Below are 24,749 nucleotides of genomic sequence, written 5' to 3'. Positions count from 1 at the left end.
AAAACGTCTCTCAATGGCGGAATCAAAAATTTCACGAAGAGGGTCCAAAAATTAAACAACAATAGCTCTTTTTAAAAAGGGAAAAAAATTGTTCCAAGTGAGATTTGAACACACGAGCACTGACTCATTAAAGATGTCTAAACACACATTCAAGACATCTTAAACCACTAGGCTATAATAACCTATTATGTCAAGGGTGTCCAAAATATGTTCTTTAATCACTTCGTGTGTCATTTTACTTGTATATGCGGTATTTTTTTCCGACGAAGGGTGTCCAATTCATGCGCCTACGCCACTAACGTCTCTCAACAAAATCTAGAAAATCTTAACGTACGTTGAATATTGAACAATGTGTTACGAATCCTTAAGATTTTGTCTTTCCTTTTCGTAAAGCTTCTGAACATTCCTAATTTATGATATGAAATCATGAGATGAAGTTGAAGTTTTGTTTGGACATGCAATTTGGACTTTTTGTATTGTATATTTTTTCATAAACATAAGAATTCCATAAGTTGTAAAACTATTATAATAGCCCCAATTATTTATTCAATCTTACCAAATAAACAAAAATTTATAAAATCGCATAATAATTTGTTCTCCACTTAAGTAAAAAAAAGTTTTGTAGCATAGTAAAAAGTAGAAAAAGTCTATTTCCATCTAACTCTTCCTACTCTAACTATGGTTATTTCATTGAGAAGGTCATCTTAATTTGGCTTCTTATGCCCTCTGAAGTGAAGTGAATGTCTTACTCACATTTTCAGTGCATTAATTTTGTGCTAAAATCACACATATTGGAAATAGTGATTATCAAGCACACATCACCAATTTTGTCCTTTTTTTTAATATTAAATTGCTTTAAACTTTTTCATATGTAGCTGAAAGAGAAGTTTTTTTTGTTATTATGAAAAACTAAAAAGTATTACTCCCTCCGTTCTTATTTATATTCACCAAATCAATTCTTACTTTATCATTTATATTTACCAAATTTAAAATAATAGTAATAAATTTTATGTTGATGAGGGTAATAAATTTTTAAAAGTAATGATGCGATCATAAATTTCATGTACATATGAAATAAATGGTTAGTAGATACTCTCTCTGTCCGTAATTACTAGTCAATTTTTCATTTTTTATTTGTCCATTTTTACTTGTCCATTTTGACAAATCAAGAAAAGACAATTTCTTTTACCTATTATACCCTTAATTAATTATTTTGAAAAATGTGGAACTTCTTAAAAATCTTAAATTTTTAATTCATCCTCATCATAATTAATAGGGGTAAAATGGTAAATTCACTATGTCAATCATTGTTTTCTTAATAGATATGTCAATTCAAAAGTGGACAAGTAATCAGGGACAAATGGAGTATAAATGGGGGTTGTTTTTAACAAAATACAAACTTGTGGATCAATTTTTGTATTTAAAAAAAAAACTCAAATCATGATTTGAAATTTTTGAATCATGATTTTTGGAGAAAATGAGATTTCATGTCATAATTTGAAATCAACATGAAATCGCATGTCCAAACGTTGATTTCATTTCACGATTTCATATCGTGATATGATATCGCAAGGCCTAACGCCTACTTGATTAATAAATATTGTATTTTTTAAGAATATATTTGTGATAGTGTTTTATGCAATTTTATAAACTTATGTTTATTTAGTAAGATTATACAAAAAGTTGAGACAATTTTAATAGTTTTACAACTTATAGAGTTTTATATTTATGAAAAAACATACCACATAAAAAATCCATGACATATCCAAAACAAAACTTTAATTTTATCTCATAATTTCATATGGCACGATGAAACAAGCCCAATGACATGAAAGAGAGGAGGCGCCAAAAGGGTTGTGAATAAGTACATTAGTATTTACTTTATTGCGGATAAGGATACAGTCCATCTTCACTCTCTTCTCCATTGCATAAATATGGCAGCTGCAACCTGCTGCTTCTCTGCCGGCACCGGCAACGGCAATTCATTCTCCTTTCTAACATCTCACCGCCCCTCCACCTCCCTAAGACCACCTCCTTCTTTATTTATTCCTAAAGCTGTACATCAAAAGTCATCATCTTCTCCTCATCATCCCCCTTCACAGGTAAATTACATCTCTTATTTTCTCTATTTCCAGTTAAGCATTGTCTTTATTACTTATTTCATTTCAATTTCGACTGTTCCCCAATCTCAGGTCTTTTTATTGCGTTCACTTTTTAGAAAAAGCCCACATCTTGGTTTATGATTTCACATTACTCCTTTTGTTCTTTCCATTGGGTATGCGAGACTGCAATTCGTTGGAATTACTAATATTATACGTCTTGAGGTTAGTGCAATAAATGACAAATGACGACAAGTTCAAGATTTTGGGTTCCATACGAGTGTTAGTGTAGATAATTAGAGAAATTGGAATTCAAAAATTTTACTGTCACTTGAATGAAAAAAGTTATAACAAGTGAAGAAATACCCAATTGTTGTTGTTGCTGGTTCCTTCCAGTAAGTGTGATGATTCATACAGCCTGAATTACTCTTATGAGTTTGCGTTTTTCAATACTTGCGGCAGTGCTGATTGTCACATTACTGTGTCCTAATTTAGGAAAAATGTAGTTTTCTTTTTGTTCATGAGTAAAGATTTTATCTAACAAGCTAATGATGGATTCAGAAAGCAGTTGGTAAACAGAACTTCATATGGAGATCAAAAGACGAAAGACATTTAGCAAATAAAGATGGAAGAAGCAGTAAAAATGAAACGGAACGATCTAAATCAACTGCATTTAAATTTTCTGGTCTGCAGAGGAAAGGATCAGGAAAGGGGGTTCCATTTGAGTCAAAGGAGCCGCAGGTACGGTGACAGTCGTAATACTTCTGTTTGTGCACATGAGTCATTAATTTGCCTGGTTGGATGCCATATGCATTTTCTTCTACTTTTTTTGTCTGTGCGCCCTTAACTGTATTTTTCTGCGCTAGAAAACAGCAGCAATATTTTTGAGATTGATTTTTTCTAGTCATAGGTATGTTCTCCTGGACAAAATCAAAGTTCACTTGGACATTGATACATCGACGTTCTTTCCATTTTTGCTTCCATTCACTTGTTTTTTTAATCCTTAACAGTTGTATCATTGAATTATATTATTTTGGTGCTGGTAAGTCCTTTCCACTTTATCATGTCCCAAAAGGAAGTCACACATTCTCTTCAGTTGTTCTATACCACTTTATCTTAGTTGAGTTCTTTTCCAGGTAGAAACTGGTATCATTGAAGATGCAACTTTTCTCAATGCAGTTGTGAAGGTAAATATGTGGTTAAATGACAATATTTTTGTTGTGCTCATTTCCTTTTGAGGCCTCTTCTTTGTAGCTCAATATTTCTTTTCCACTTTGCTAATTGTTTTACTGAAATTTATCTGTTTTTCCCCTTTCTACGATTATTATCTGTGGAGAGTTGAACATGTAACTCCTACCAAATATATCCTTTAGCTCCTAGTTTCCTACCCACATTCTATACTGACCCTTACTACTGAACCTCTAGCAAACTGTTGATCCCAGCTCATTCTCGCTCAGTGATCTCTTCATTGCTGTGTTTAGGAGTTGAGACTGAATTCCTGTTATCTGATGCCCAAGCCATATATGGTTATGTACGCATAGAGAACAACATAATCTGATCTAACTATTGTATCCTAGTCTAAAAAAGAACTGTTGGTGGCTCCTATTTTGTATGTTTCGGTAGCTCTTGCAATCTTTGTAAGTTCAATATTTTGGCATTAAGGTCTAAAAGCCAGCCTTAACTTCTCACATATTTTAAAAAGTTAACTATACTATAGTTTTATGTACTGTGAAATATCAGAGATGTTGGAATTCCATTGAGTTTATGAACATATTGGAAGCATAGAGGAAAATGATTATAACTCACTTAACAATACTTCTGTTCAATCTGTCAACGATTGCCAATTTAATGAAGGGAGTGAAGGACAGCCAGGATATATTGACATTATTGAAGACATAAAATGTAGACTATGATTCCTTTAGATCTACTGCTCTATCCTTCTTTTCACCTTAAACACTTATAAATGCTTGAGGTTCTCAACATGTGTTTCTTCACCATGCTTGCATAGAGGTTTTGTTTGCTTTGGTCTAAAATATAAATAATATTCTATGATTTCTTCGATTAAATATGAAGCTATTTCTTAGAGTCAAAAGAATTGATGTCCAAATCGTTATATTTGCATTAGATATGTTTAGGCTCTATCATTTAATATTGTTTAGGCCATGTTTTATTCTATTGAGTAGTTTCCTAAGATGATTTCTGTGAAATGATATTGAAGAAAAAATGTTTGGGGCTTAAAAGAGAGAATTAAAAGGACATGAACAAGGAGTTACGGATAGATCATGTGAGGGGGATGGGCTGGTCAATTTGATTAAAAATAGAAGCTCATAGCTATTTTTATAGAGCGGGTCAGGGTTGATATAGGGGAGACCAATTCCAAAGCTCACCTAGACCAGTTCCATTCCTATTAATAGTTGGTCTGTACATAGCAAAAGAATTTTTCGGTGAGTCTACAGTCCTAAAGTTAGGGTTGTCCATGGGATGGGACCTCACTCAACCTGCCTAATCCGTCCCAGAAAATAAGGGCTTGAACATTCTGTTTAGCCCTATGGGGACTGGGTTTGGACAAAAGTTAGACCCTGCCAAAAAATATGATTTTGGTCTTGAACAAAAACAATAACCTTCAGCTAATGCATGACTGGCCCTTCTTGCCATTATTTTGATATTAGTCATATGATTGATTTATTCATTTGAAAGTAATTTGCATTTTGATATTTTATTTAGATTGATTTAAAAAGTTATTCGGTAACAATGATAAAATTTTAGACTACTTTGTGCCTATTTACTTGTTATTGTTGTGTGCTCATAGTTATTAACTTGTTTAGTCTAAATCACATGCATTCTCAAATAGACTAAACTTATTTCGTTCTAATTAATTTGTTTTTGATATAAAATTTGATGAATATTCAATGATGTGATTGTTAAATTGGATGATAAAATTGGGTACAAGTTCTGATGGGGACCATTTGCTGCCCAAAACTAGTCCTTACTCCAATTTGGCTGGTGTAGACTTGAGAATAAGATTGTGAAGTCTTGGGCGGTACATAGGTTTCTGAGCCATTAAAGATATATGGTCTTGTGCTTCCCTAGAACAAATCTTTTTACAACTAAATGGTTTAGTTCTTCCAATTGGAAGATAATGTAAATGTACCATGTGAAACTAACTACTGACTTCTATATACTTCTGCTGTTATGTTGCATAGAGTTCCTAGACCTCCATAAACAATAAATGTCAATTTTTTTAGCATCAGAAGGTATATCAACAATATGAATAGTTATATTTTTTTGATGACAAGGGAAACCCGCAGCCGCTATCCTTTGGCAGGGTAAAACCCCCGCTCCTATGCAGTAGTTCGCAAACCACATATGAATAGTTATATCACATATATCGGCACGTGCAGTTGGATTTTGATAATTTTACAATGCAATTGACTCACTTTTTCCTTCTCCATCATGTTTATCTCTAGGTTTTCTGTACACACACTGCTCCAGATTATTCCCTCCCGTGGCAGAAGCAAAGGCAATTTGCAAGTACTGGAAGGCATGCAATTCCAGCTTCTCTCAACTTTAGTACTTCCTTTAAAAGTTGTGAGAAAAAAGTAAAATTTCTTGTAAAGAGTAGTTTTCGATTGGGCCTAAAGGCTTCGATTCACATTATATTGCCAATTTATACATAGAAGACAGAATTTTCTATGGGATTGGTGCATACAAACATTGTGCCTATTGAAAGATCTACATATAAAGATTCACTCATTGACTTATAATAACAAATTATCTCAAGAAAATTTCACTCTCCATCCCATTTTATATGGCAAGTGTTTGATTATACACAGAGTTTAAGATATTAATTTGATTTAATTGTTATGTTAGTGGTAGTAGAAGAAAATATAGGCTGACAGGTTGAAAGTTAGTTTCACAAGGAAAAAACCACATCAAAATTTGTAACATATATAATTAAATGATTTTAAATTCCTGAAAGTTGTGCTACTAGTATAAAATAGTATTGTAAGTGTAATGATGTCAAACATTTTAGGATGTCCCAAAATGGAAATGGTGTCATCTAAATTTGGGTGAAGGGAGTATTGACTATTGAAGCATCAACTAAAGTTTTTCTTAGCATATTGCATATATTATAATAGGATGACCTTTAAAAAGAATTTCAGTAGAAATAATTTACATATGCCAGTAGAAAAAGTATATTTTGGTTATTCTATATCATATATGTAGTTATAAGGGGTTGAAAATATTTCTGTATAGACGAGGTTTTTGGTGTCACTTGTACAAACAAAGTTAATTTTTGTACTGATGATGAGAGCATTCATGTGCAATTCCTGCTATTTGTAAAAAAATTGGAATAGTTACGAGTTATCAATTAGTGTAAAAGATTTGGTGCTCTTGTAAGTAATGTTTTGTAAAGAAAAATGTTTTTGAATGATGATCTCTACTTTTTGAATACAGTTTGTATGTTGAAATTATCTCCTTCATATTAATAAAATGTATTGGATGTATATTAATTAGAGTTACGTTGCTACATCTGACAATGCATGTGTTTCTCTGTGGTAATTAAGAATCTCAAGTAAGTTTCTTCAAGAAATTATTAACTATTGGCTTTTAGAAATATTAACTATGGGTCTTGAAATTTAGTTGGTTCCTGTTAATTACTTCTGAAGAATTGCTGGTTTGTACAATTATTCACTGTTATGTGTGTATCTGTTACATCTTTTAGGAGAGGGAGTGGGACTGTCCACAATTCTGACTGTTGTTTTCTTTGTACAGTGCTTTCATGATTGGTGACGGGAAACTCCTGACAAATGCTCATTGTGTTGAACATGGTACCCAGGTAAAGTCTCGCCTTTGCTATGTAGACAATATTCCCATTAACTGGCTTCTATGTGCCTGTTTCTGTCTCCTCCTTTTTTCGTTGAATGTAAGAAACCCTGAAGTTTTCTCAATCTGCTTTTATTAGAATAACAATTTTTTATCATAATGGAAACTTATTCTCTAGAAAACTTTTTTCTTCATTATATAATACAAAGCCCTTAAACTAAAGCAAATGGTGTCATGAGAATTGATTATCAGGACCACTAAATCATAATATTTTTCCTTTTTGATTACCAAGAAATCCTGAAGGGCTAATGGTGCAAGGTTTGGAATTCGGTGGATAACGGGCCAATCCTCTATCCTTCTCCAATTATATGCTAGGCTTTCGTTTGTGGTAGGGTTTGAACCTATGACGTGCGCCTGACCCATACATCATACGTGCTTTCACCACTAGACCGGGGAACTTTTTTGGTCATTCTCAAAATACCAGGCTTCCGTTATTCTGTTTTGTTATGTGAACCGTTCTTTTTCCGGGTCGAGAGCATATCTATGTTATCCAGAACCACAGTCTTCTGATCAAGGCTTACTTTTAGATTGGTACTGGATTTTGGGGAAAAATGATTGGCGTTCACTTTTATTCTTCTTTTTGTAAAAGGTGAATCCGTGAAGGATAACTTACTTTTTTTGGTTATATTTCTACAAATAAGTTGTTATAGAAAAGAAAAAGATTGGAAGATGTGGAAGAGAAAAAGTAACTTTGCAATCTGTCTTATTTACTCTTTAGGCTTTGCATGGTGCCTTCCACAAAATATGAGATTGCACTTCTCTTCTAGGTTTTTGAACTTTATTGTAGTTTTTCATCCTAGGCAACGTTGTTTTTTTGGTCAAAAACTGCTGTTAAGGATATCTAAATGCATGGAAACAGTATGTATGGTAAATGAAAATTTTGGTGCACTTTTTCTCTCTAATTACATTATAGGGGTGTTGGGACTACTCATGCAAAAGGAACTAGACATAAAAAGAAAGTTGAGGCATTTAACCAAGTCTAGAGAAATGTAAGTTGGCTTTAAAGAAACTTAAAGAGGTCACATTTGGGTTATCTAACCCAGAAAAATATATCCCACCTAATCCACATTACCACGTCAAAATCCATCCTTTTGGATAATTTGGACAAAGCGTCATCCATTTTCAAGCCCTACTTTTATTATTCAGTGTTCTCTAAATGACATCTAACTTGCTAGTCATAAGTGGCGGAGACCTCTTGCAAGTTTTGAAGTTTTTTCTTACCCACATCTTTATCAATTTCTTTAGTATATGTAGATTTAAAATGCACTTTTAGCTGAAGTGTCTTTTTGGTGGCAGGTTAAAGTGAAGAGAAGGGGAGATGACACTAAATATGTTGCCAAGGTATGCTTTTCATGTTAACTTGTGAATGCCTATATTACCTGGTAATCTTCTTCTTTTTTAATTGGTAGAAGTCTTAAAGATGCAAACTTGGTGTGGTAGATAAAAAAAATACCCAGCTCAACCGTTTGCTGATCTAAACCTAGACATTCTATTTGGGGTCTGGTAAGAGGAAATGTGAAACCCAACCCAATTAACCTGTTTACCACAGGGCTCATTGGGTTAGTTTAGTTAGTTGATAATGAACATTTCCCGTCTGTTGGAACGTCAATTTGGAGCTCCCAGCTAATTTCTTCTAAATTGCATTTGGCATTATGATTTCATTTATAAGATGGAATTTTATGTTTATGGAAAGTAAGATGTAGCAAAAGAATAAAAACACTCTATTTTCTCTCAAACTTGTGGAGCTTCAATTAAACTCTTCGATCAAAAGAATCAATTTTTATCAATGCCTAGATGAAGTGGTGCAGTTCCAGATTTTGGTATAGTTATAATGTGACAAAATAAAGCATTAGAGTTTTTATCTTTAATTAACCATACTGGATGTGAAAATAGGTACCAAACGGATTTTCTTTACTCTTTTCAATGTGGTTTAGTCACAAGCTAAAATTACTTGTTTATTATTTGAGTGTAAACACTATGGTGTGGTGAAGTTGTCTGCGTTAAGACTGTGCCTCAGCTTTAGGTGCTAACTACTGGTTAGAAGTTTATGTTTCAACTAGGTCTTGTGCTATTTTTTTAAAAAGAACTACGGTCTTCTCGTTATCAGTGGGCCCATTCCTTATCCTCTGCATATTCAAAAATCATCCGCCTCTGGGAGCTCCTGAAAGTTTTTTCAATTTTGAACAATTTTAGATTAATTAAATAGGTCCCTCCTGGTTATCAAAAATAAATAAATTCAATAGGTTAATTCTTTTGTAAGGAAAACAATAAATTGAATTTGCAGTCTTGACAATCAGTATGTACTTTAAGACGATGCATTTACTGATGTATGCTAATTGTTAGATTATAAATGGAACAAAAAGATGCTATGAATATTCCATAACAAGACTCTTTCATGATGTTGAGAATTGTAAAGATATGGCACCTGGGCCAACTCTACCCCCAAAACTAGCTTATGAGGAAGGATTGCCCAAGTTCATAAAAGTAAACCACAAGTCCATTCCCCAACCAATGTGGGACTTTGACCCACTCTAACACCCCTTCATGCCCAGGCCCAACTGGAGCTTGGACCGGGAGCCCAGACGAGAATGAACCTAGCTCTAGTACCATGTAAAGATATGACACTTGAGCCTAACTCAACCCCAAAAGCTAGCTCATGAGGGGAGGATTGCCCAAGTCCATATAAGTAGACTACCAGTCCATTTCCCAACCAATGTGGGACTTTGACCCACTCTAACAAAAATCACTAGGTGAGTCTAGGCAGATAATTGGAAAATTAGTTTCTATAGATGAAAAGTTGGGTCTAACTTTAAATAATGTAATCGATTTTTGGTTCCAGGAGTATCTTTAACAAGATTTCTTTTATGTTGTTGAAAACCGGAAGCTAAGTGAGAGATGACCACATAGGCCAGATCCATCGAGAAGATTAGTGTTGTTAGATGAAAGTCGTGTCAGAAGTGCTAAAATGTCATTGAGTTTTGGTGCTTAATTTCGACATCTATTGAATGCAGGTTCTAGCTAGAGGAGTGGAGTGTGACATAGCCTTGCTATCTGTGGAAAGCAAGGACTTCTGGAAAGGAGCTGAACCCCTCCGCTTTGGACACTTGCCTCATCTGCAGGTGCGTCTCACATTCATCTGTACAGATCAGTTCTGGTGCCAAACTTATGCATGTATTTTGGAAGATATCTTTCTCGTTTATGTTAATTTTGTTACATGCAACGTTTACCAATCAAACTTAATTTTGGAGAAATATATAATGGATTTGCCAATGTCCTATCATGGGATTGAGATTTTTCCTGATATGAATGATTCTGTGTCTTATTATGCCAACAGTTTTGTATTATGTTAGGCTTCAATTGAAGATTTAGTAGTTGACACTTAGTTTTTCCTTGAATGTAATTATTTGGTAACAAGTAAGAATAGTAAATCTACATGAAATTTTGTAAATATTTGCTCGGAGAACTTGCTGAATTTTTAGGAATAGTTTCTGGCTCATAAAGAGTGTAAAAACCACTTAGTGCCATAGTTGTGTGTGTGTATAAATGTCATTTAAGTTTGCTGAACTACTATCTTCTTCTTAAATTGCTGTATTCAATTGAATCTTAGTTGAATTCTTGACTTATTTTTTAATACCAAACTTAAATCTGTCCTGTTCTGTTGCAATCTATATAAGTGTCATTCTTAAGCTGGAAGTTACTTCTGACTTGCAGGATGCTGTAACTGTTGTAGGTTATCCACTTGGAGGAGATACCATTTCTGTGACAAAAGGGGTGGTATCAAGAGTAGAGGTTTGTGTTTGTATTGTTTGGTTTTCAGTTTAGTGTTGCATAAATTTATCTGTAAAACCAGGCAGTGACTGAACCTTTTTATCTTCATTGAAAGTTTGTATTGCTCTACTCACTAGTGCTGCTCAGCTGCCATTTTCTGGGTACACTATCTCGATAAGCATGTTATGATTGCTATTTATCTTACCTCATCAAAATTGAAGAGTAATGGTCAGCTAGAGTTTGAAGAACTGTGAAATCTTTACTCTGGAGCCTCCATAAATAGTACACGGTTTTCACAAAATTTATTACATGGTATAGAAGCAATAAAGTGACCTATGCTCATCATTTGTTTGATGATGAGCTTTTTGTGAATACACAGTTACCTTTATCTCAAAATAAAATAAAATAGAAGCAATAAAGAGATACCACATGAATTGTTCCATCTCCTTCCAAAACTTGAACATATACTTAAAGCAGTTCGTTGACCATAGATGAGGTTCCTCAGCAGTAACTAAAATGAGCAAAATCTTTTTATTTCATGACCTAGTCAATGGGCAAAATGACATTTCATCAATGGCCTTCAGCAATTTAGCTTGTTGATGGAAGCTAGGCACGCAGGCAAATTCATTCTTCTTTGTGATAAGTACTTTTTGTTCCATTTTATTTTTCTTTTACGTTTTATTGTTTTGTTTCTTATATTTCCCACATTTTAGAGGTTGTGGTTATATTCAAAGTTTTGCAAGCTTGTGTGGCTCTCTTATTCGACTTACAACAACAATAACATACCCAATGTAATCCCACAAGTGGGGTCTAAATGATAAGTGCTAGCAGCTTCCTTGGAGTTGGTTCTGAGTTGATATGTATATAGAGGAAATTGTTTGAAAATAAGACAATCTTCCCTTTAACTGTTCTCGTAAATGTTGAATACTTGTGACAACTCATATATTGGTGTTCATCATTAGGTCACATCATATGCTCATGGATCATCTGAGCTTCTGGGGATTCAAATAGATGCAGCAATAAATCCTGGTAAGTATGGACATTGATGATATGGCTAGTATGGACATTGATGATATGGCTAGTCCTATATAACACTAAGCATGCCCCATTAATTTGCTCCTATTAATATAACTTGTTTATACCTTACAAAAAAAATTAAGGAAAAAGAAATTCTTGTTTAATAACTTCTTGCATGTGCTTGTACGAGGATTACGGGGCTGTGCTTTCTTGCTTTACTGTAGTTTCTGCTACTAATAGCAACTGTTTTAGGTAATAGTGGTGGCCCTGCATTCAATGATGATGGAGAGTGCATAGGAGTGGCATTTCAGGTAGTTTCTTATCAGAATTTGATAATGCTCTTGTCATGTTAATAAATTCTGTCTTCTTTTTGGATTTTACCATTTGGTCTGTAAAATATAATGTCTTTATCAAAATTCGAGTACATCTTTCGCTTTTCAAGTTTCAAATTGTTTATGTCTACTTAATTTCCCTAGTTCGTCATTCTACACTACTGTTATAATCATTGGTTGTGAAAGGCAATTTTTGAAGCTAGCTCGAAATCTTGTGCTCATCAGTAATACTTTTTTTTACTTATTTGAATATTTTCTTGATACATGTTCTACTTTAAGAAGTTCAAATTTTTCTTGTGCATTCCCTGCTGAAAAAGATTTTTATCATCGTGCTGCTTCTTCACAAACTGCTGAGTCTTCTCTGGATTCTATATTTTATATCAGGTTCTTTTGCAAGTTTGTGCTTTCTTTAGGGTATATGTTTTCACACGACGAGTCCTTTAGGTTTACAGGTCAGATGACGTTGAGAATATTGGTTATGTTATCCCAACTACGGTAGTGTCTCATTTTCTGGAAGACTACGAAAGGAACGGGAAGTACAGTGGTGAGTCTCTCACCTTTTTTGAAAAAATGTATTCTATGTTGGAAAATTACCTAAATGTCTAGGATTCTGCAAACTTTATTCCAATTGCTTTTTCAATTTGGTATACAAGAATTTTGATTTTCCAAAATGACACCTATTGACCACTGGGTGAGTCACAGGGAAAGAACTTTCAATTCAACCCGCTTGGGTTTGAATCCTATGATTAGTCTTTTACATGCTCCAACCTAAATATCTGAAATTCTATTGAAGTTTGGAAAGAAAACTGACCTATTCAGAACCTGCAAATGTTGACTATAATTAGTGTTTTTAACTTACTTTTTGTTAAGAGTGTCCGACATTGATTGAGGAAATGGGTTAATGTATCCTTAAGGTTTTGAGCAATCGTTGCCTATGAGTTGGCCTTTTGGGTTGAATTAGGCCCAAGGTCTATTTTCTTTACATTGTATCAAAGCCAGACCTACCCATATTCTTGGTTTACTCAATTGTTGGGGCCCCGTGTTAAACTGTTTACGCTCCCGATGTCTAGCTGTAGGCGTGGGGGAGGGGTGTTAGAGTGTCCCACATTGAGAGAATGTGATGTTGTCAGCCTGTCATAGAGGGTAGGTTGCAAATGAGGGACCTAAGCATTTCATTTCTGAGCCATGGACGTTTATCTTGATGCTTCTTGGTTCTGCAAGATAAGCAAGGGTGGGTTTATGAGGGAGTTTTGCTAAAGAATTTCAAAAGTCGGTTTTCCATGTGCCCCTTTCTATACAACACTGTTCACAATTAGGCCAAGAAAAGAGTTTTCATCTTTTACTAAGATGTTTTATTTCTTAAATATTTATAATAAAAAATTATTTTGATTCATAATTCCTTTTTAAGTATTTCAGTTCTGACCATGGACGTTTATCTAGACTAGAAGCAAGCTCTGATGCTTCTTGGTTCTACAAGATAAGCAAGGGTGGGTTTATGAGGGTTCTTTGCTAAAAGATTTCAAAAGTCGGTACTCCATGTGCCCTTTCTATACAACACTATCACAATTAGAGCAAGCAAAGAGTTTTATCTTTTACTAAGACGTTTTATTTTCTTAAATATTTATAATTATAAATGATTTTGATTCATAATTCCTTTCTATGTAGTTTCTTAGTATTTAACTTTTCCATCTTAAAAGATAGAAGAGTTATGTCTGAATGCACACCGATAATAAATGATTTGACCCTCTTTCTCCAAATGCCTTTGTTATTTTCAATAGGATAAAGGGCCTCAGCTGAGATTCAATTTCTGAGAGAGAAGGGGTGGGAGGGCAGGAGGCGAGCTGGGCCATTATTTTTCCTCAACGCCTTATTACAAAAGATGACTTCGTTTATTATGTTTGCTGCTCTTAAATCTTAATTATTAAGCACAAAAGTAAATCTTTCTATTATGTAGTGGTTTGTGACCCCTCAAAACAATATAGAAACTAGTGCTACTTAATTCTTGCTTGTTCTTATGGTTCCTGCCAATTGCATGGCTGTTTTATAATTATGTCAAACATAGGCTGAAGTTTTAACCTGTAACTTTCAAACTTTTAATTGGTAAAATTTTGTACTAGTTATTAATTTGTTGATTTTTTATAGTTGACGCAAACCATTTATTCATTTTTAAAAAAAAATTAAAAAACCATTCACAATTCATTTATGTGGTGCCTATTTTTGTTCTTCATTATTTTGGAGTATATTCATTTATAAACGACATTATTGCATAGTGAATTTGGCATTTAGTTGTTTTGGAAGCCTGAAGATTATCTCCCAGCCAAATATCTAGTTAACCAAAAAAAAAAAAAAAAAGAAAGAATCATCCCTTGAGCCAATTTCAGCCACATCTTTACAGAATTGCCATAACAACCCCCTCGCCCCCGCAAAGCTTCTTTTGTTTCTTCTTTCTTTTGCTAAAGCTGCAGCACAGTACAATTGTTTATTGAATTTGTTAGTCTCGTCCTTATGCGTTAAAGAACTACCAGTGCTCCATATGATTTGGAAGCTTCTTTGCCTGTAGGTTTTCAATAGCTTATCTAACAGTATTGTGATTTCAGGTTTTCCTTGCCTTGGGGTAATGTTGCAAAAATTGGAGAATCCAGCACTACGTGCCTGCTTGAGAGTTCCTTCGAATGAGGTCTGGATTTGTACCTAGATATATAAAGAAGTCCTCATTAGTTGCATAAGCTTTTTATAACAGATGTCTTTCTTTCTGGAGTTCCTTATCCTTTTCTCGGTAATTCTCTTTTGTGGAGGTAGGGGAAGAGAGGGAGGGTGGGAGGGGCATATTTCAAGCAAATGAGACCATTTTTCTTCTTTATTTAGCTGTTCGTTTGATCTTGTTTCCCAGTACAACTCTATAATTCCTCATAATACTAGAGTGGAAATGGTTTCTGCAGCAATATGAATTGTGTGAGAGTGGTGGAAGGATCCAGTGGTTAAATTCCTACAAAGAGATAGAAAGGGGGTTGTCGTGGCTAGAATTCAGTAAATCTTTGCTTAAGGCCTTATATATGAGAGAAAAAAGTGTATAATTGAATAAAAACATTCTTCAGTTACACAGCCAGTAGCAAAGTAATTTAAAGAAAATAGAATAAGTGTCATTAGGCTGTTAACTTGGGAAAATTGATTTCATGGTAGGGATTGAGCTGAGCAAAGGTAGCTCTTCTTGATGATGAATCCTCCGGGCTCCGGCCAACATCTTTCTACACATAACTGAGCTGTCTTGAATGGAAAGATTGGAAATACCCTGTTTGAGTAAGTTCAATAATATCCTCTTCTGCGACGTCTCCAGATCTCTTGAAGGAATCGTTGTGTCGACTCCTTCAAATTGGTCAATCATGGTAGTAGTTGATGTAATAACCTGTCAACTGAATCCATATCAGATTTTCTAATTTATGCCTCATCTGAAAGCAAACCTATTTTGCATTTGTCAACTGAAGATACCTTGGCAGATCATGTGTTTGAGAGTGTCAAATATAAATTCTATTGATAAATTTGTGTGGAGAGGTTAATCACTAATCTCTAGACGCCCTTGTTTAATACATGCTGTGTAATTGGTTTTGCAGGGCATACTCGTACGGAAAATCGAGCCTACTTCCGATGTTAGCAATGTTGTGAAAGAGGTACCGTCCATATATTACTGTTCACGAGTATTTTCTAACTTTCTAAATATTTTGCTGTTATGTGTGATTCTGCTCTACGACATTTCAGTGTACTATTTCATTCTGTTTTACTTATTAATGTCCTCAAAACTTATAACCGTTAATGGATGGAAGGACCATGAGAAGAAATGATGTTTTGAATGGGAAGGGAGAGATTGATGTGTAGCTGAGAAGCGTAACATTGAATTGTTTTTCATGAGAAACTCGCTGAAAGTAATTGTTTATAATAGAAGTCTATCATTTTTGGCATAAAACTGTAGTATGATAGTTTCTAGGTTGTTTTGCTGCTTCTGCATTCATTTCTGTCAATTAACTTAATGTATTAACTGTTAAGTGCTTGTCCTGATTTTCTTACCATATTTGGATTTTCTGTTTTCTTGGAGTAAGGATAAAACATTTACCATAATTGGTTTTTATATTGCCTAAAAGAAAATATTATTTTTTCATATTTGGCTAATCCTTTTCTTGAAGAAAAAGGTTTAGCACTAAGTAAATTAATGATCCTTCCTTCTCCCTTTACAACATCCACGGTATAGTCCTTAAGAAAGTTATGGATTAGGGCTCCAGTCGTACCATTTGTATTATGTCATTCAACATTGATAAACATGTGCTTGGATGTAATTTCTGCAATTCGTAAGTAAGCTCTCATTTAAACGTGAAAATGGATTCCATGAGAATGAGTGTACATGAGTATCCTTTTGGAGTTTGGGGAGCATGGTGCACTATAGATGTGTTTCTACAACTCATAAGTGATCTCCTCATGGAAAAGCGAAGATCACTCTATGAGAATGCAAGATTAGACAGGAGTATCCTTTCTGAGTTGGGGGATCATGTTGCAAACGGATATAGGTATTGTCCCAGGACCAGCTTAATAACTTGGAGATGAAGAGTATAGTGTACATTTGACCATTTTAGTTAGTACTTAGTCCTACCTACTTCACATCTGTGTGTACCTGTCTCTTTGGAAGGTTTAGTTTTTCCGTTATCATTAGGATGGTATTTTGGTATTGTCACATAGTTTCATAATACCTTGTTCATCTTTTCAGGGCGACGTGATTGTTAGCTTTGATGGTGTTCGTGTCGGGTGTGAAGGGACAGTGCCATTTCGATCAAGTGAACGCATTGCATTTCGCTATCTCATCAGTCAAAAGTAAAACTTAATTACTTCTTAGATTTGTATTTAAGCACAACCCTCAGGGCAATTCTATGTTGACAAAAATTATTCACTTCATTTTCAGTTTGAATGGCTAACTTTGGAACTGCTTGTTAAGTCGTAATACCAATTTGTAAGACACTGCCTTGATGTTGCTCTGTTTTCTGCATCATTTGATTTTTCCTTGGCTAGTGGGATCATTGTCGTTGTCTATACAATCAGGGTTAAATTGGAATTTCCTTGCTCTTATTCTATTTCTCGGTGACCTTGAACTGTATATTGGTCAATGCACATAATCCACTGAATCCTTAGCATAATTTGAGTTTCCTCATGCTCCTTGCCCATATGACCCCCTCTTTGTAAAGTTTGCTCCTATTCCTGTTTATATGTTAACAAGGGCCTTGTCCTCTTCAGGTTCACTGGTGATGTAGCTGAACTTGGTATTATTAGAGCTGGGGAACTCCTGAAAGTTCAAGCAGTTTTGAAGCCACGTGTGCACTTGGTATGTCAGTCAGTGGACACTTAGTTTCTTTATTGGCGTCATCACTTGAATCGCTGTATAATTGATTTAAATCTGTTGCTATCATCTATAGGTTCCTTATCACATAGAAGGCGGTCAACCTTCATACCTAATAGTTGCTGGCTTGGTGTTTACACCTCTATCCGAACCCTTAATAGAGTAAGTTTTACTAGATATCCTTACATTTTCTTAATGATGGGGTAAGCATTTCGGTATCGCTCGAATATATTCTGGTCTACCAATTCTCATCCCTGAAAGCAATTGTTTGTTCTTTGTTTTGTCAGGGAAGAATGTGAAGATACCATAGGGGTGAGTGTAACAAATGGGTGCTGCTCACAAGATTAACAAGCATTCCTCTTTGATTTAATTTAACTGGTTTCTTTGAATTCTTCAGCTAAAACTATTGATAAAGGCTCGATACTCTTTTGCAAAGTTCGAAGGGGAACAGATTGTCATACTATCACAGGTATGTTAAGATAAAATTTCAGCTTTTGACAATCAATCTGCAGCTACTCTGTCAAGTAAAGAAAAACAGAAGTGAGTCTGCCACCTGCTGTTTTGCATATATGACTTGAAACTTTGGTCACACCCAGCCCTGAGCCAGAGATGGGAGCACAGGTGCTAGGAAAAATAAAACTTTAGGTAAAAATATGATGTCATGGAAGTGAAAAAATGGGTAAATAGGCTTTAGCGTAGTTCACTAGTTTTCCCAATGCCGCCACCTTTATGATGCTGACAGGTTAAATCTAAGTAAGGAATGATATGTTGATCGTTATTTTACTTGCAGGTCTTGGCAAATGAAGTGAATATTGGGTATGAGGATTTAAGCAATGAGCAGGCAAGTTAACTTTTCCACTTCGATTCTATAATCCTATCCAGTTGCATCAAGAAGAATAATTAGCATGAACATCAAAATTTCATTTTCAGTCATTTATATATCTTGAATGAAAATCTCAATAACAATTTCTTGGCAGGTCTTAAAGTTGAATGGGACTCGAATTAAGAACATTCACCATTTGGCTCATCTAGTGGATTGTAAGTGTTGGAATAGATAATCATTTGAGCTTTGTTACTCTTACTCAGTCATTAAAATGCTCATATTTTGTATATTCACGCAGCTTGCAAGGATAAATATCTAGTGTTTGAATTTGAAGACAACTTTCTGGTTGTTCTAGAAAGGGAGGCAGCGTCGTCTGCGTCATCTAGTATTCTTATAGACTATGGCATTCCGGCTGAAAGATCATCGGATCTCTTGGAGCCATATGTTGATTCCATCGGACCAGATGAAGCAACCGATCAACATGAGTTTGGTGATAGTCCAGTTTCTAATTCAGAATTCGGATACGATGGGCTTCTTTGGGCTTGATCATGACATGTGAAGTTCAATCCAAGCTTCTAATTTGGAACTATTGTTCCTTCATACTTCACAGGAAAAAGAACACAGATGATCGATCAGGCAACATTGACCATGCGGAATCTGTGGCAGGTGTTTTAGTTTGCTGTCTCCTTTGTCAAAGCTGTTGCAAGATTGTCCTCGAGCGTGGATAATGTTCTATACAAATGAAGTGAACAACAAAAATGTCCCGAGGTACACACATTTTTTCACGTGTAAGAAGGATGTTAGAGAAATTGACTTGATGTAATCCATAGGATGTGTAACCCTTTAGCATGATTCATTTTATGTAAAACATCATTACAAGGAGAAAAAAAAAGTTTTAGAAACATTAGTTTCACATTTTAAGGTCTAGTTAGTCTATTTGACTGGGCTTGGTTGGTAAAATTAGGGTCTTTTCACATTCTTATCTAAAAAAGCAAGGGACTACTCTCTTAATTGTGGTAGAATGAAAGCAAGGCTTGAACCTTTAGGTGAGCTAATCAATCTTGCTTTGCCGCAAAATCTCTTCAATTTATTAACTTTTGGGGTAAGTATCCAGTTTCATATCTTGAAGTATGATTAAGGTTAAGGGAAGGTACCCACATTGGAGTCTTGACTATTCTGAGGATTCATGCCTTGTAAGGCCTCATTCGGGGGGAAGCACTCCCTATCGATTTTTCCAATAGTCAACATTGTTTTTTCAACTAGGCATTCATATGGTTTTCAGTTTAAGTTGTGGAACATGCTCAACCTGTTTTGGACAGTTTTCATGTGTGGTTGGGGGTTCAAAGAGCACGTGAAATCGCGTCAAACAGACAATCCAATCAAATTGATTGAATGATATGATTTTATCAGTATAGAATGTGTGTAGTGGATGGGGTTGCTCAGTGAATTTGGATTAGTTGAGATACCGAGCTAACAATCATGTAGCGTTGAACAACCTCATGGTTAAGAAATAACTTTCATCACTTAAAGATGTAAAGTTTTCCAATACATATACTCCCTCTATTCATATTACTTGATTCATGTTGACCTAATACGACATTACTGAAATTCCTTTATGGAGATTTTACTAATTAAGAACCAAGACTCATGATCTACTAAGGTTTATATTGATTCAAAGTCAATTGTGTCTGGCAAGAAATTTGACTACATAACAATTAGCACACACGCGTTAAACATCTACTTCTTAGAGAAACTTTGATTAGAGGTTTATTTTACTTAGGTAAACATGAAGCACGGGACATATGTATATAAGCAAAGAAAAAAGAGTTGACATATATATTGACTATAACCAAAATAAGTCTATAATGTAAATTGTAAAGAGACAATAATGTTTATCCTCACATTACATAGAAACTAGATCTCATAATTTAATTTAACTAACCAACATTCACATCCCTTCATGTCTAAGACTCTAAAAACTTTCACTCAACAAAAGCAATAAATAATTATTTAGAGAGCAGAGAGTTGATACGTGTGGCTATGTTTTGGGCATCAAATGTAATCCCATAAAGTCCTCTTCTTGATAACCCCACACAATATAGTCCATTCTTCCCCTTCCAATGTTGTGGAAATTCTGGCTTTGGTAAGCCATCTTCATTCAATAGATAATCATCTCCCTACGCAACAACATATTAAGTTCAAATGCTGGCTCCACCTCTGAACTCTTGGTGAAGTGTTCCTTTCATTGGAACAAAAGTCGTCTATAACTTTATTGTTGTATTGAGAAAGTTCATTTATTAAAAATTTAAGACTACAGAAATATAGTGAGTAAAATTTCGTGATCATACGCATAATTAAAAATCCTTGTATCACTCATTCCAAATTTTATAATTCAAAGTTTTGTAACTGCTTAGTTCATCTCAACTTATTGTCATTTTCTTCAAAAACGCAAATGTTGAAAAAAGAGGAAAATGACACAACAAAGAAGACAATTTATTATTATAATATAAAACAAAATAAGTTACCTACCTGAAGCCAATTGTGAGTAGTTCTCTTAAAGCCAGTAGCAAAAACAATACCATCAAATTGATGAATTTTACCATTTTCCAACACAACATCATTTCCTCTTATGCTTCTCATTGCAGGTAACACCTGTCACCATCATTTTTTTTAATCACATGAATCAGATACAGTTCGAATTTCGAGAGTCAAACAATTTATGTTACCTGAATTTCACCGGACTTGATCTTTCGATAAGTCCCCACATCAAAAACAGGGTACTTGCCATACTTTATTTTACAAGCAAATGGTCCTTCTTCTGGCCTTGTCACACCATAATATTTGCTTATATCTCCATACATCAACTTGCTTAACATCACCATTATAGTATCCACCACTGTATATGCAACTTTGTACTTCAACAACATCAGCCCTAAATATCCCATTTCTCTTGATATCAAGTGCATCTGTAACATACAGACGCATGATTAGAAATTTGGGGTTCTAAATTTTAGGACAGAAAAATAATGATATAACGAACAATATTTAAAATAAAATTAATTGATTACCGGGCTTCGAACAATGATTGAAGTATTAGCACCATTATTAGCAAGATCAAGTGCAATTTCCATGCCTGAATTTCCACAACCAACAACTAGGACATTTTTACCCTTATACTTCTCACCATTTTTGTATTGAGTAGAATGAAAAGCATCTCCAGTGAAACTTGCCAATCCAGGGACATCAGGGGTAAAAGGGTAACTAGCTTCACCAGTAGCTACAACAAGAAATTTACAAAAATACTCTTCCATTTCATCAGAATTACCATTTCTAACCTTAACATTCCATTTTTTAGTAAATTCATCAAATTTAGCAAATTCAACATTTCTTTTGTAAAAAGGTGTGATATTAAAATGAGTAACATAGTCATCCAAGTATTGAATGAATAGTTTTTTTGGTATATAAGTAGGTGAAGAAGAAGGAAAAGGAATATAAGGAAGTTGACAAAATTGTTTAGCTAAATGAAGATGAACTCTATCATAAGAATATTTTTTCCACATAGGAGAGTAACAATCTTCTTTTCAAGGATGAGATTTGATATACATAATTTATTTAGACATGCAGATGTAGCAAGACCACCAGGGCCACCACCAACAATGATAACCATAGGTTCTTCATGGTTATCAAATGTTGCCATGACTAAAATTGAGAAGAAAATTTGTTGGTGTTGAGAAAAAAAAGAGAGGAGGGATATGTGTATATATATATATACTAGATGACAACTTTGGAGTCATTAGAATTTATTTAATTTTTTGACTATTTGAGGCTTCATTTATGGTGACATTAATTTTTCTTCTCCTTTTTTTAATATTTTGGTTTGATTTGGTAGATTGTGTTACACAAATTATTAAGTCAACACTTATAAATTTACATTGCTAAAATTACATTTTGTCAACAATTTATAAGTGTTGACTTAATAATTTGTGCAACACAATCTACCAAATCAAACCAAAATATTTAAAAAGGGAGAAGAAAAATTAATAAGTCACCATAAATGAAGCCCCAAATAGTCAAAAAAAATAAAAAATTCTTCTGAAAAAACTGAATAAATGACGATATAAAGATTATATATTACTAGTACTAACATGACTTTCTAGTTTTCGATATATAACATTAGATTCCTATCAATTCTTAACAAATTAATAAATAAATTAAAAAATAAAAATGAAAAATGTTTTCTTTTTTAAATTCTAGCGTATTTTCCTTTAATTAACTAGAGTAATATTTTTCTGCATAAATATAATATTTTGCTAGCGTTTGATCATAGATTTTCAAATATTTTTGGCAAATATTATTTGGGTGAAAATTTGGGCGAAATTTCACCATGTGTTTGACCATAGTATTTGGGAAACATATTTCACTTTTTTTGAAAAATATGATTTATACCCATAAGTTTTAAAAACTATCAAAACTAACTATAAGTTTGTATTACAAGTCAATTGGATCTTCGTTGCAACAAATAACAAGTAGTGTCCATGACAATGGAGGAATGTGGTAGTTTGGAGTGAGTGCAACAAGCATTATTCCATACAACGTAAAGTAGACAAAGCACATAACATTGTTACCCTGAGCCGATTGTTCATCATTTTATTTTTCATCAACAACCATATCGTCACTTTCATATTCACTGAATATTTCATCACTACTTTGGTGTTCATGTAAAAAAAATTATGTAATAGAGCACAAATAACTACTATAGAGAGTGTTTTTGTAAAAGATAAAAATTTGGTGTATAATTTAAATTTTTAAAAGATTCCAAATAATGAGATTTGGCCCAAATACTAGTTTTTTCTAGTATTTGAGAATTTGGGTTATTTGCCAAATAATGACAAATTGTATGGACAAACACTATTTGTCAAATCTTTCCCCAAATTTTACTTTGAAAATCTATGGCCAAACGGGTCTAATTGTAACTTGCATGATATATTGATTCCCCAATTTTCTCCTAGCCAGTTGGTTAAAAAGATCACTCCTTCCTAAAATATCTCTCTCCAATATTTTCTCTTCCTAGTCTTCTTCCATAATTCAAGATAAAAATAATTGTTCCTAATCTTTTTCCCAAAAATATATTTCTTTAATATTCACACAATTTTCTCCTTTAAATATTTTCATACAATTTTTTTCTTAGTTTTTTAAACACAATTTTTTCTTCTTTTTCCTATTTGTATGCTTTCATCCCTGATTTTTTAGTTTTTTTTTTTTATAATTTAAATCTTGAAAAATAACAAAATTTATTATTATTTTTTCAGTACGAAAGATGGTATCATTCATTCAATACGAAAATCGATAACATGAATTTTAAATTCAAATTGGTATCATAGTGTATGAATTAGTATACAAATTGATATCAGTTAAATAAATATCACAATTTTATTTTTATTTATTTTTAATTAAAGAGGGCTCAACGACCCATTTTTTCATTAATGTAAAGCAGATTATTACAGTGCCCAAAATCCAAAAGAAAAAAACTTAATATAAAACTAAAGAAAAGGAAAGAAATAAGAAAAGACACAACAAGAAAATGTCTGGTAATGTGAAAATCCATCAGATCTGTGCTCTCCTGGTTGGTTTCTTCCAACCTCAGCACATCCAAATGGAACCCCATTGGAGGTGTGAGCTCTCATAATTCTTCAAGATTATTACTTCTGGTATTTGAGGTACAGCAAAGCACTACAATATCATGTCAGCCCCCAATTCTCAGAGATATGATTTATAGCCAAGTTAGACCAGGTATTGTATCCAACTTTTCGTTCCATATGTATCATCCTATCTATTTCTCAAACTTATGTAGCTTATGTAAATATGCCATGAGACCCTTAATTCCGACCATAAGTTGAGAAAATTGTGTTTTGCTACTATCAATCATGATTTCTTTCCCTTTCTAGATCCCGATGGGTTGAGTCTCAAGAGACTAATACCACCATCTGAGATAAAAGATTGGGTGAGAAAGTCACAACTTTTAGTAGCTGAAAATCATGTGAACTTTTGCAGATTACAAAGAAAAATTGGAGTCATCAGCTTACCTTCCATCAAAACTAATGTCCTGATTTGGTATTAGGCGAACACCTCAATGCTCTCACCAGATGCAAATACTCAAACCATTACGAAATTACTTCAGACAATAGTTAACGAATTTAGATACTAACAACCAATTCCCTTTTATTTCTACCAGAACTTGTAATCTTCATAAATATGTTATCAGTGTATTGATTTAATCTACTAGTCTTCTTCTAATGTGAGGAGTGCCACTCTTGTCCAAGTTTAGAATTCTCTGCCCTTCCATAGGAATGTCTTGGAAATGGCTAAATTGATAATTACCTGCAAGATCAAAAACTAGGTTAGCAAAATAATCATCTAGAGTATTTCCTTCTCGAAAGATATGTTGTACT

General features: G+C 33.9%; 1 protein-coding gene and 1 pseudogene across 1 annotated transcript; one reads left to right on the top strand and one right to left on the bottom strand.

The window, feature by feature from the left end:
- Positions 1–1,860: 1,860 nt before the first annotated feature.
- Positions 1,861–19,227, top strand: LOC102591219 (protease Do-like 2, chloroplastic). Its single transcript, XM_006366306.2, has 21 exons — positions 1,861–2,102; positions 2,661–2,840; positions 3,236–3,286; positions 5,567–5,640; positions 6,876–6,939; positions 8,283–8,327; positions 9,998–10,105; positions 10,698–10,775; positions 11,717–11,783; positions 12,024–12,082; positions 12,548–12,647; positions 14,701–14,780; positions 15,712–15,768; positions 16,854–16,957; positions 17,375–17,462; positions 17,554–17,639; positions 17,765–17,789; positions 17,875–17,946; positions 18,268–18,318; positions 18,455–18,515; positions 18,599–19,227. Exons 1-21 carry the CDS (start codon positions 1,935–1,937, stop codon positions 18,844–18,846), a joined length of 1,866 nt encoding a protein of 621 aa, XP_006366368.1. The 5' UTR covers positions 1,861–1,934; the 3' UTR covers positions 18,847–19,227.
- A 945-nt stretch (positions 19,228–20,172) lies between these two features.
- Positions 20,173–22,010, bottom strand: LOC102591544 (probable indole-3-pyruvate monooxygenase YUCCA10; annotated as a pseudogene).
- Between the last annotated feature and the right edge of the window lie 2,739 nt (positions 22,011–24,749).

The sequence above is a fragment of the Solanum tuberosum genome, unplaced genomic scaffold (assembly GCF_000226075.1).
Source record: "Solanum tuberosum cultivar DM 1-3 516 R44 unplaced genomic scaffold, SolTub_3.0 scf00603, whole genome shotgun sequence".
Lineage (NCBI taxonomy): Eukaryota > Viridiplantae > Streptophyta > Magnoliopsida > Solanales > Solanaceae > Solanum > Solanum tuberosum.
The sequence above is the reverse complement of the archived record's forward strand: the minus strand, read 5'-3'. Positions and strand labels throughout refer to the sequence as shown.

Excerpts from the sequence above, each read along its gene's own strand:
- LOC102591219 (XM_006366306.2), top strand. The coding sequence starts at position 1,935 with ATGGCAGCTGCAACCTGCTGCTTCTCTGCCGGCACCGGCAACGGCAAT. Across the intron at positions 10,776-11,716 it reads GGGTGGTATCAAGAGTAGAG|GTCACATCATATGCTCATGG; the intron begins GTTTGTGTTTGT and ends GTTCATCATTAG. Across the intron at positions 17,463-17,553 it reads TGAAGCCACGTGTGCACTTG|GTTCCTTATCACATAGAAGG; the intron begins GTATGTCAGTCA and ends TATCATCTATAG.